This window comes from Melitaea cinxia, chromosome 24, assembly GCF_905220565.1.
Source record: "Melitaea cinxia chromosome 24, ilMelCinx1.1, whole genome shotgun sequence".
Classification (NCBI taxonomy): Eukaryota; Metazoa; Arthropoda; class Insecta; order Lepidoptera; family Nymphalidae; genus Melitaea; species Melitaea cinxia.
In genome coordinates this window covers 9,282,804-9,296,026 of record NC_059417.1, presented here as the reverse complement: position 1 = coordinate 9,296,026, position 13,223 = coordinate 9,282,804, and the positions used below count along the sequence as shown (strand labels likewise).

General features: G+C 34.3%; 1 protein-coding gene across 1 annotated transcript in view; it reads left to right on the top strand.

Annotated features, from left to right (window-relative positions):
- LOC123665383 (KH domain-containing, RNA-binding, signal transduction-associated protein 2) overlaps window positions 1-13,223 on the top strand; it is a 43,963-nt gene that overhangs the window by 9,257 nt on the left and 21,483 nt on the right. The window contains exons 3-4 of the mRNA XM_045599696.1: window positions 8,763-8,879; window positions 9,617-9,763. Coding sequence (XP_045455652.1) covers window positions 8,763-8,879; window positions 9,617-9,763 — 264 coding nt within the window. The remainder of the gene's footprint in view (window positions 1-8,762; window positions 8,880-9,616; window positions 9,764-13,223) is intronic.

Genomic DNA, 13,223 nt, shown 5'->3' with positions numbered 1-13,223 from the left:
TCACAAAAAACAATCGTATTAATTATGATCGTATTTTAATTTTTTTAGCTCTACTTTTCTGATGCGCACAGCTAAGGAATGGAACTCGTTGCCCGCGTCTGTATTTCCCGAACGATACAATCTGGGTGCCTTCAAGGCCAGAGTGAATAGGCTGTTATTAGGCAGGCATGCTCCACCTTCGACCGCATCGTCACTTAACATCAGGTGAGATTGTGGTCAAATGCCTGCCTATTTGTCATAAAAAAAAATAATAATAACCTATTTTCATCACATCCGTATACAACAATGCATGCAAAGTGGCGTATCAAATGAGATCTTACAGTTGACAAAACATCCGTAATATCAGCTTTGTGTGCTCTATTATTATAATTGAGATTTAAAGGGGTTACTGATCCCATTTTGTCTAAAGATAATCCCATCTATTCCTACACCACTACCTAGACGTCGTTCTGGTGTAGTAATGCGTATACCGTGCAGCAAGCACAGGTCTATTTGTATTTTTACAAATATTTCTTTCCGGTCTGGTTGTCTGTTCTTTTGAGTCTCCCCACCGTGCCTTGGAGAGCACGTTAAGCAACCGATCCCGGTTGTTATCATAGACACCTTACAGTGATCGTTACTCATAGTGAGGAATATATCTAACAAGTCACAGTGAAGCAGTGCGGTGGATTAAGCTCCGAACCTTCTTTTACATTGATAAAGAGGACTATGCTCAGCAGTCTAATGTTACAAGTTGAATCGTATGCCTACACTCTTGTAATAAAGAGTTTGTTTATGTGATTTTTTTTTATCTATTGTTTAAAATTGATTAATTGTCTTTGCTCGCAAACGCAAAAAACCAACTTCAATTACATAAACAAGTATTAAACTGTAGGTAGACGCAAAAAATAGTCAAGCAAATAAGTGTTATCAAAGATAATAAAAAAATAATTATATAGTAACAATTAAAATAGAATTACATGACAAACACTAGCGTTTGATTAAAAAAAGAATCATCGAAGTCGGGAGCACCCTGTCAAAAGTTCTGAAGTAACACACATTAAAAAAATACAGTCGAATGACGAAACTACTCATTTCTGAAGACTATAAAAAAGCAGGATATAACCTCCTGTGCCCTAACCCAGTTATTTAAGTTTAGTTAAAAAAAATATTTCTTTTATTTTGTATGTTCATAAAAAAGCGTTATGGTTACAAAAAAATCCCGTATGTGTTCAAAGAATATTGAGGAAAAACGTCAATTGTTAAGAATGGACCAGCTGAGAGCCAATTTGTAACACGTCTTAGGTTTTAAGGCTTAAAAAAAGACAGTGATAAGCCACCCATTCTTTTCTTATCTAAATACATTCTTACTAATATATAAAGGCTGGAGAATTTATTACAATCGATATGCTATGTACAAACGAGTTATATTGGTGTTTCAAGTATTATAATTTTCTATTATATTTATTATTCAATAATCCTACATTCTAGATTTAACAACGCATTGGTGCTAGAGCCGCAGCATTGTCTGTTGCGCTGACGGTCGCGGGTTCGATATATGTTCACCGTAAGCATTAATATAGGTATAGATCATGCAGGTGTATGGCGAGGTCTAGATTTTTTGTTCATGTGTTTTGTATATCTTATCGAACTACAAATACAAGTAAATCCTAGTGGAATCCGTTCTTGATGAGGCATGTAATTATTTATTTATTAACATACTAAACTGGATTGTGGATGCGTTTAGACTTTTGTACTAATGAAAGGTACCCAAAAGGATAAAGTACAAACATCACCATATGCAAAAAAAAAATCAAAAAAATTTCAACGTTAAAAATTGGAACTATTACAGAGTGAATTATCAGTATAGATTGAGGAAATTACAAGTTACGCTTATTGCCATTAATTATTTAGAATAATTAACAGCCGATTAATGGGCTTGTTACTTAATAAAGTTTAAATTGATCGCACGACGAACGAAAATTGACTTCAACTCGATTTGATGTTAATCTTATTTTTGGTAATATTTTGAATCGGTAAAAAAAGTACGATGGTATATTTTGATTTCAAGCAAATTGGTAAAAAAACTACAATAACATAGTTTGAGTAATAGAACATACCTACAGCACAATAATTCAATATTTAAAATGATGAAAAAAAAGTTCATGTGATAATAAGAATATCAAATCGGCCCCAGAAAGGTATCAAGCTAATAATTTCATGAAATGTTGGTACTCATAAGATACTTCGATGCTGCAAGTTTCAGATGTTTTTCTATTACCATTTCCGAATAAATCGAAAATACTGAAAATCAGTAAAAATCGTTAGCACCTATATATATTATATCCAATATTAAGATCAATCGATTGTGAATCGAATCTTTGGGGGGAAAATATTTTGAGACATGATGGTAGTAGCATATAATAAATATAAGCATAAAAATAAATATAAGCAATATTGGTTTATAAGAACCTTACAAAAAAGGAAGTTATTTTCTTAATTTTAATTTTTAACCACTATATGATAACGGTAAAATTATGAAACTATTTTTAAGCCCGATTTGATTGATACATATACCTTTTTGGTGCCAATTATCAGAAGATTAGAATACCGATTCTTATCGTCCCTTGGCCTTTATTGTGTATAATCATTAAATTACGGAGAACCTTTTTAGCAAGATTTTGATAATGTCGATTTCATATATAAGTTTCTGATAGACTATCAGGAATTCTAGAGATACAAACGAAGTGGAGTTGGATGGTGAAACAGTAAAATAAAAATAGGAAACATTTATTTGTTTGATACTATTTTACAAATTACTATCTGAAACTTTATCAATAACTTCTGAAACAAGCCATTTAAAGAATCAAAAATTGATACACGTGTAATATACATTTATAAGTGATGTGAATTTGAAGGTATCTTTTTTTTTTGCAAAACCATAAAACTTCTAGAAAATTCTACGAAGACCACAACTTGACGATCGTTCAACGAGGGCTTGGTTTTAATACACGATACGACACACATTTTGAAAGTGGTTCTTAAACAATTGTCTGTTGCCCAAGACGAGAGATTTACGGAGCGACGGACACTTAAAACCTATAGGTATAACAATTATTTATGAGGCACTGTGAACGACACTTATGAACCTCAAGACGATCAGGGTCAACAATCGAGTCAAGGTTATATTGGAATTTGTAGAGACTCATTTTTTTACCCCTATCAGCCATCGGAAAGATCTTTTTTCATTAATATCTTCGTTTAAAAATTTTTTTTCGGCGTTTACTCCTTATGGATCGATTTTCATATAACGCCCCTGGTATTAAAAAAAATAGGAGGAGTAAAATCCGCCATTAATAACGCCAGCTATCATAACCCAATAGCGTTCCGATAGATGGCGTTATTTGATTCGTTTATTAACCAATTGATATGGTATTAATCTTTTTCTTAGACTAGTAAGCCTTTTTTGTACCTGTTTAGATTTAGTCGATCTGAAGGAGTAAGTCGTAGTCCAGTCGTGCGTCGGAGCTGACACACACACACTTTTTTGTTCGTCGATGGTTTTTAAAAGTTATTATTCTTGGATTTAATGATATTCAGTTGTGCTTAAGAGATGCAGTCGTTTTTGCTAATATCACATAAGATAGAAAAGACACGATGGAGAATGACTGAGGTGATTAAAATTGTATTTCTATTCCGTTTTCAAATACACTTGTTTGGTTTGTATGATTACAATAGCTATATTATGTAACGTTAGTAAATAAATTTATTTATTATAATTGTCGTACTCACTTAATTATTTCTATAACATTTAACGTAAAAAACCTAATTTTATTTGTGCAATTTATTTATTTCGCATAGCTACTATATACTAAATTCAACAAATTTATCAAACACAAAGGCATATTCACGACTAAAATGATAAAATGTTCGCATTTCCATAGTAGCAACAACGTTGGAAACAAGCTTGGGTAAATAGTGCAGGTTGTTAAAGAGAACTTTGTGTTTGTAGAGTTGTGTTATCGTTGTCACTCAGCTTAACCAAACTTAGAATTTACAGTACCCTAATTAGGCCTTGCTTAACATATGCTTGTCCCGTTTGGAGTAGTAGCTATATCTATTAGTAACCACCAAATACTTCAAGTCATTCAAAACAAATGTTTAACAATTTCATTTAAAATACCTTACAAAAAGAATGTAATAAAATTACATTCCAAATCAATTTTCTGTTACTCCTAAACTTCATCTTAAAATTAGGTACTCATAAATTTTACCCACAATAATATTCAGAATCATAAGAATCCATTAATTTCAAATATATTTTAGAATAAATGTATTTCAGATTTACCTTATATCGACAGATACGACACATATCGTTTGCTACATCACTACATATTGTTTCCGGCATCCAAATATCCAATTACAATAGTTGCTATGAGCGTAACGACATCCCCGCAAGTGTCTGAGTGCCTAGTGCGAGTTTTATTCACAGAAACATGAGAGAAACGCGTTTATACGTGAAGATTATTTTGTATGGGAATTTAAACAGTGCAGCCTAGACGATAAAGAATAGTATACGATACAATCGATACAGAGGCATCTAGCGGTAAGCGCGAGAACTAGGTTGAAATCCCGAAATTCCCATACAAAAAGAAGTTAAAGTTTACGCCCGTTATTGTGAGACGGGATAAACAAAACTCGCACTAGGCACTCTGTACAGTAAGAGGGAGCGGGCGACGAGGTAGCTCGACGAGGTAGCTCGCGTAAATCACACTGGTCGATAATATCGCCTACTATTATGCAGTTACCTGTTTGATATTTCCTTTTATTTTTAATCTACTTTCTTGTCAAAAGTGAGTCTACTATTAAAAGGTCACAATAAAAAACTTTGATAGGTTATTGTTAGCCTCATAAAGTGTATGTAGTCATTTATATATCTAAGATTTTTATTTTTGTGTTACCCACATTAGGAATTCTAAACATTTTTGAATATCATATCAAAAATTGACCGCTCCAGCGGGGTTCGAACCCGCGTCTCCGACTTGCCGTGTCGGCGCTCTAGCCAATTAAGCTATGGAACGATGCACCCGCTCGAGCGAAATTTTCGATATGATAATTTTTAATTTTCGGTTTAAGCGAACCGTGGCGCCGTCTATAGTGAGCTCTTTACAGAAACCCGTAACTATTCAAAGTTTCATATTACAATGAAAATCTTTGACAGGAGACGACACCGTGCTATTTTTAATATCTAAGATTTTTATTTTTGTGTTACCCACATTAGGAATTCTAAACATTTTTGAATATCATATCAAAAATTGACCGCTCCAGCGGGGTTCGAACCCGCGTCTCCGACTTGCCGTGTCGGCGCTCTAGCCAATTAAGCTATGGAACGATGCACCCGCTCGAGCGAAATTTTCGATATGATAATTTTTAATTTTCGGTTTAAGCGAACCGTGGCGCCGTCTATAGTGAGCTCTTTACAGAAACCCGTAACTATTCAAAGTTTCATATTACAATGAAAATCTTTGACAGGAGACGACACCGTGCTATTTTTAATATCTAAGATTTTTATTTTTGTGTTACCCACATTAGGAATTCTAAACATTTTTGAATATCATATCAAAAATTGAGAGCGCCGACACGGCAAGTCGGAGACGCGGGTTCGAGCCCCGCTGGAGCGGTCAATTTTTGATATGATATTCAAAAATGTTTAGAATTCCTAACGTGGGTAACACAAAAATAAAAATCTTAGATATTAAAAATAGCACGATGTCGTCTCCTGTCAAAGATTTTCATTGTAATATGAAACTTTGAATAGTTACGGGTTTCTGTAAAGAGCTCACTATAGACGGCGCCACGGTTCGCTTAAACCGAAAATTAAAAATTATCATATCGAAAATTTCGCTCGAGCGGGTGCATCGTTCCATAGCTTAATTGGCTAGAGCGCCGACACGGCAAGTCGGAGACGCGGGTTCGAACCCCGCTGGAGCGGTCAATTTTTGATATGATATTCAAAAATGTTTAGTGATTTATATGTTTAACTTATATTGTTATACATTTATTGTACTATTGTTTCATTAAATAAAAAAATAATAATAATAATAAAAAACTCAGCGTTACCACGCCCTTTGACCAATTGATTACCTGGAATTTAAAACGCTTGTCTGAAGAGCATGAGTGGTCGAACAGAACACGCCAATCGTTACTCCTGTCGTGAAGAAGCTCCAAAGTTAATATTAAGAGAAGAGATTCAGCAATGGGATCTTAGCAAATTATTTAACTTCGGTCCAGGTTAGTAATTAAAGAAGCAATAATAAAAAAGCCGGGTGTGCTTTAGACCACACAACTGAAGTAAAACTTACGAAACGTAAGTCTCTCTCTCTTTCTATCTTCACTAAATTACACCTCCCTCTCAACTTCCACTCGCCTCACTCAATCACATTTTTCGTAACGTTCTCGTCATGCATACGCCAGCTTACCCCCCCAAACCAAGCGTGAGTAAAGAAGTGTTACTTCAAAAATTGTTTTCGAATGTCGAGACTAGTTCATCAAAAATAAACCAACTTGTATATATTCGAAATCCTAAAGTTACCAAACAGTAACGTATTTGGTTGTTACTTTAGCCAGTTAAAGGTAGTGAAAAACTTTAGGGTCTTTTACCTGCTTTAAAGGAACGATTATTTCAAACAAACTTTTATACAGAAGTTACAGTATTTATTACAACTTTGCGGTCGTCAATTTGCCAAACAATTACCCAAGGGGATTAGTCGAGTCCTGGGATTCCGGGATACGACTGCACGCCTGGGATTTCCAGCCCGAAGGTCAAGATCCTTACCGAATCGAATTTCAGCGAAATGTTTTACTGTCTCACAAGATTTATTTCGACTCACGTGATGTTTATAGCCTCTAGAGAATGCTGGAGGTTGTTCGAAAAGTTGTAAAAAATAATTATTATTTTTTTTGACAAAAACGAAAAGCTACGAGTTTATAATTGCTACCATACTTATAAGAAGCATTAAGATCGATAAGCTGGACTTGCGAATAAAAAATAGTATTTATCACGGGAAATTGGACTGATTGTTTAAACGAGATTATTTTATTTATATGTTTTAGGACGAAATATCTTCCTCAAAATCTTTATCATCCCGATTGGGGAGCTTTCGTTTAACATCGTAGGAAAAGCCTTGCCTAGTCTAGAACCCTAACAATGAAGCATATACGGACTGTTAGGTCAGGTTAAAGTACACAATCTTGTTTTAATCACATTAATTATCACAAAATGTCGATAAAGTGTTTAAAGTACGCGGTTAATAGCAGCCGCCAATTACTTAAAAGCTCGGGTATAAGCCCGATATTTGAGATTTTAAGCGTCGTAAATTTGATCGGGACAGTTGCCCGTAATTAAAAACGACCCACATTTAACAATGGTTTCTCACCAATATTAAAACTTACTTTCATGTGATATGCTCATAACGCCATCCTGAAATAATTGAAATGTATCATCATTACATCAGCCTTTACAAGTCTTTCGTTTGGGCAAAGACCTCTTCTCTTCTAGAAGGGATAGGAGTCTAGATGTTATTCTAATATTACTTAGTAATATCTCTGAAACGGTTGGACCGATTTTGATGGGACTTTTACTGGTAGACAGCTGATGAACATAAACTAGTTTTATTTTAGAAATTTATTTATTTTATAACTCTGCTAACTGGATATTAACTTTTTTGTTAAATTCTACGCAGAATAAGTCGCGGGCACATCTAGTTATAAATAAAAAGGTCAAAAAATACGTAGTAATATTATTCAATAAAAGTTTTACTAACAAATTTGCTCTGATAAACTAAAATTCTTAAGGGAATTCATCGGTTAAAGTATATTCGCCATATTTTTGCGTTTTATTTTATTGGAGTTCAAGTCAGTGAATAAATTGTTTACCCCCAAAGGGCTTACTCGAAAAGTTTGTATTAATACCTTGTACTGTTAGTTTCTCATTATTGGACAACGACGTCATTTATAGTAATATTATAAAATTGATAACTTCGTTGGTTAGTTATTAATTTAATGCAAAAAATCTTATATCTAACGTTATGATCTAACATTAGGAGCAACTAGTTCAAAGAGAAAAACTCTTTTAGTGTCAGGTACTCCAGTTAATTGAGGAATAGAGTATCCATTAAAATTATTCAAAAACGAGAAAACTGTATTCTTTTTGATCACATAAAACGTGGGATACTAGGATAAGTGTTTTTTTTTTTCGAAATGATTATTACTGTTGGCCGGCCCTACTAGCCCTTACAGCGTCACCAGTGAGAGGGGCCGGGTACTATAAACACCGGCCGCGAAGGGAGATGTGGGCCCTTTTGGAGGGCACGGGGGTGACGTTCGTCCTAAGGGTGTCTCCTAGCGAGATCGCACCTCGGCTTAGAACGTCGTCGGAGTGGAGGAGGCGCTATACGGAGCGCTCTGGCGAGTTGTCGCCATTTTTTTTTTCGATGCGCCTAAGCGTACCCAAACCGTCCTAACGCGAGGGACCTCGTATTCGCTGGCGAAGGCGGTGCGTGTGCGTTCTGTTTGAAGGTGTTTTCCCTAAGAAAGGGGCGTTGGCTATGGTTAACCTATCGTCGGGATCTGTCAAGACGTGTTTAGGACGTCTAAGTCTTGTCTAACTCGTGTTAAGTGAACGAAGTCGCAGGCAAAAGTTATACTTCTTTAAAAAAAGGTTTAATATCAAATTGCTTAATACACATCTCAGATTTATTATATATTTTCAACTTTTGTTGCAGTTCAATTTCGTTGGAAAGCTACTGGGGCCCAAAGGGAACTCCTTGAAAAGACTGCAAGAAGACACAATGTGCAAGATGGCAGTCCTAGGACGAGGGTCGATGAAAGATCGTCAAAAGGTAAAAGTTCATTCAAATAGATATGATTAGGTTCTGTTTCACACGTTGTGGATAAATTTTATCCTACACCTAAGTTACGAATAGACTTCACAAGCAGAAGGTATAAAAGGTCATTAGGGCCATTTTTCACTTCAATTAATGAAGTAGATTCATAATTGCGAATAAAAATACCTCGTAAATAATTTGGGAATAAAATGGTGAAAAAGAAAAATACATAATAAGCCTTTACATGTTGGATACCCTCAGATAGCTTTAATGGCAAGGGGTGAAACAACTTTAGACTTTTTGAAAATTGACTCAAACTTTTACATAGTAATACATAGCATATAGATAAAGCAGAAAATACGGGTAATAAATTATAGGCATTCCCTTGAGAATATTCATATACAATTTTGGTTACTTAATACAACATGTATATATGTTTAGTCTGCAAAAGTATGTGGACGATTCTCGGGAGAATAAACCAGTATCTCTACGAAATAATTCGATAGCAAAGATTGTCTCAGATAAATCAGATCGACTATTGGATTACTCCCAAGTAATTCGAGACTGGATCATTTTCTATATTATCTTTAGTTAACTGTTATGTACAAGTAGATTCTACTGCCTGCTACTATGAACATTTATTAATCGTAGTCTTCAGAAATTATTTCTAAAAAAAAGGTGTGAATAAAATGAGACAAAACAATGGGGCTAGTGGTAAGGTAATTGGTACAAACCTCAATTGTTGTTTTCAGGAAGAAGAACTCCGTATATCTGGAGATCCTAAGTTCGCACATCTCTCTGATGAACTCCACGTGGAAATCAGTGCGTTTGCGACACCAGCTGAAGCGCATGCCCGTATTGCATATGCACTCGCTGAACTGAGGAGGTTTTTAGTACCGGTAGGTTTATTAGTTATTTCAAAACAAAATCTTAAACAAGTGGTGTGTTTTTATAAATGTGTTTTTTTTTATACAATGATAGGTTTGCTTTTGACAACTATTTCACCTAATGTTAAGTGAAAATGCGGTCTACGATGGAGCACGCTTACCTAGAAGTAACATATTCACTCGCGACTTAAAGATCCCCAGGTTATAGTTTTCCGGATATTTCCAGGTTATAGTTTTTCGTTTTTGATAAATCAATCTTACTACTCAACCTCACTTTAAATTTAGGTTTAATACTACTTAATTTTACTTTAAATTTGGAGATTTCACATTCGGATACTACCTTATTTCAAGGGAACAATGACGATTAATATGAAGCAAATATGAAAAAAATTATATTCACTTTTGAGAGATCACATCAAAATCAACAAACCGTAGATCCCTTCATGACGTACCTACTGCGTCACGCGATCCAATATAAACCAATTTATTTTGCGATTGATTGATTTCTGCCCCGTCTTGGCTTCGCATTTCCTATTATAATATTATCTAACGTCAGCAGTTTGTATGTTCTATAGAGATTCCTTGCAGTTTCACCTCTATGGTACATCGATGTTTGTCGAATTCATTTATATTTTAGTAGGAAATTTTGAAAATAAATCGAGTCAACTTTTACCACAGTCAAATTTTTACGAAAGCATTTGAACATAAAATTATTTGTAATAAGACTAATAGGCTATTTTTACCCGACTAAGCAATGCGAAGAATGGTAATGTTCTTAGCAAGCAATATATGTATTTAAAATAGTGGTTATATTAGAAGTTGGGCGATAATTTTCTTACCATAAGTAACGATCTCTATAAAATGTCTTTGATAACATTCGGTGGCTTTTCGTACTCTTAAGGCACTATAGAGTAATTAGCAAGGAGTTCAAAATTAGTTGTGAAAACATTTTTACACCGTATAATTTTTTTTATTTGTATTTATAAACGTACTGTTTATATCCTCCATATATTGTCAATGTGAAAGTTTGTGAGGATGGACAAGCATATGAATTTTACACTTCTACGCAAAAAATACTGAACTCGTTTTAACAAAATTTAGAACGTAGATAGCTCTATATCTAGTATAACACATAATTTTTGTCCCAATTTTCCCGCAAGTCAAAAATTTCACAGCTTCGGGGGAAAGCTTGAGGTGCAGCTACATTCGACATATTTACAGACATTTCTTTACTTCGATTGTTGGAAAATAACTTCTATTTTTCTCTAAATAAAAATTCAATGGACTATCAAAACCAATTGTGCTTCGTTTAAGATTAGACTCAATATTCTCAATGGCAAATTGCAACATTGTACCGAGTCCTGCACCAATTTCCTCAATATCCTATAAACTTTGGCTCAAGAATGGACGCCGGGGTTTGTAATCTCGGTTTACAACGCGGACAGGTGCGGAGTTAGTTTTATGGGCGATTCATTGATATATTAACGATGACAATATCATAAAGTAAACAATTTATTAATTTTGGCATCTATTAAGGAAATATCTTGTATAATGGATGTACTGATTTTGATTAATATTTTTATATTGTAATCGAAAACTAGTACATGTCATGGAACCATTTAAATTTAAGCGACATCTGACGAGTGTTTTTCGTGTTATCCCTTATAATACATATTAAATTTGACTTTGACTATGTTAATGATATTCTCATTTTACTTATCAATGTAAATTGGTATCGGTTTTTTTTTTTAATCAAGGTCAACCACGCAACAGACTAGTCAAGTTATATTAGGCCCAAAAGTTAAGGCTTTCATAAGACTTTTGCTACTTTAATATATTCAAAGAAAAATTGCATTTTTTTTTTTTTTTTTTATATACAATTAGGTCGTCAAACAAGTACGGCTCACCTGATGGTAAGCGATTACCGTAGCTTATAGACGCCTGCAACACCAGAAACATCGCAAGCGCGTAGCCGACCCTATCGCCAATCCCCAGGAGCGAGAGATAGGTTATTATGAATAATATACACCCCACTGATGAAAACCGTCGAAACTGATTCACATCTATTGTATTGTTATAAAATAAAATTCATATCAAAGATTTTTTATTTGGTTTGCATATGGCGTTGTTTTTATTGTTAATGTTCGTTTTGATCGTTCGTGGACGTTATAGATGTGATATTTGTTTTATTATAGCCTGCAAAGATTTATGACGTCGTAACAGGTGTTATTCTCATATTGAATGTGATGTTCTTGTGACGAAATCAGACACATCTTGGGACATTCAATATGATTTTTAATTTACATTTTATTGACGTAGGTCCTGTTCAAAATCTATGACACTGCTCTCAGTTACGCTGCAGGTGGAATACTGATCAAGCAGTGTTGTGTTCCTTTAGTGAATAATGTGGTCAGAACTGGTGGAGAAGTTCAGAGATGATTGGGGCAGTCGATTACTCTGGTGTTGCAACACCAGAGTGCTACGGCTATATATACAGCTACGGTATCCGTTGATCATCAGGTGTACGCTTATTTGCCGACATAGTCGTAGATAGAAAAAAAATACTTATCTCTTAAAGAGTGGGCCGTATGACAAATATTTCTATAGGTGATACAGATGTTTCGTCACGGTCAGGGCGGTTTAGGCCCCAGCTACAGAATTCACACTTATTTTAATTTGTTGCGTGTAAGGCGTTTTTTTTAGAAAAAGTAGTCAAGTAAATACGCATTATCAAAGATTACTCCAAAAGTAGTAATCAGATCTCGATGAAATTTAAATGTGACCACATGATAAACATCGGCTTTCGATTTAATTAAAAATCATTAAAATCAGTACACCCAGTAAAAAGTTATGCGGATTTTCGAGAGTTTCCCTCGATTTCTCTGGGATCCCATCATCATCATCTCCTTTCCAACAAAAAAAGAATTATCAAAATCGTTTCTGTATTTTATTGCACTAGTAAACGATTTTTTTTTGTAACAATCGTCAGCTGACTGTTACGGTGGCGGGTGTAAATCGGTCATCTGTCATGAATAATTTTATACGAGTATATGCTATATATATGCTTGCTTGTCATTTTTAGGAAGTTTGTGTTTCTGTTTTGTGTTTTCTCAATCTTAACAATTGATCACCTTATGCTAGTGTCTGTTGAACGTGAAACTATAGGTATAATTTTTTATTCACAATCTGAAACTCTCATTATTAAGAATTAGTGTAGGTTTTATAACAACACGCTATGATTCTTAGAAGGGAAACAGCTTATATGAAAACAAGAGAAAAGTAGCAATCTTCAAAACATCAAACAGGTCATAAAAGTACAAGGTAAAATCGTAGGCGTCGTTTAATACAAAAATAAAATTCACGAGTAATATTTATCGAAAAATAAAAGAAATTAATAGTCGTTATAGGAAAAATAATAACACAAAACCCACGCTATTAAAAAATATTGCTTATGATAAATTATTTTTTGTAA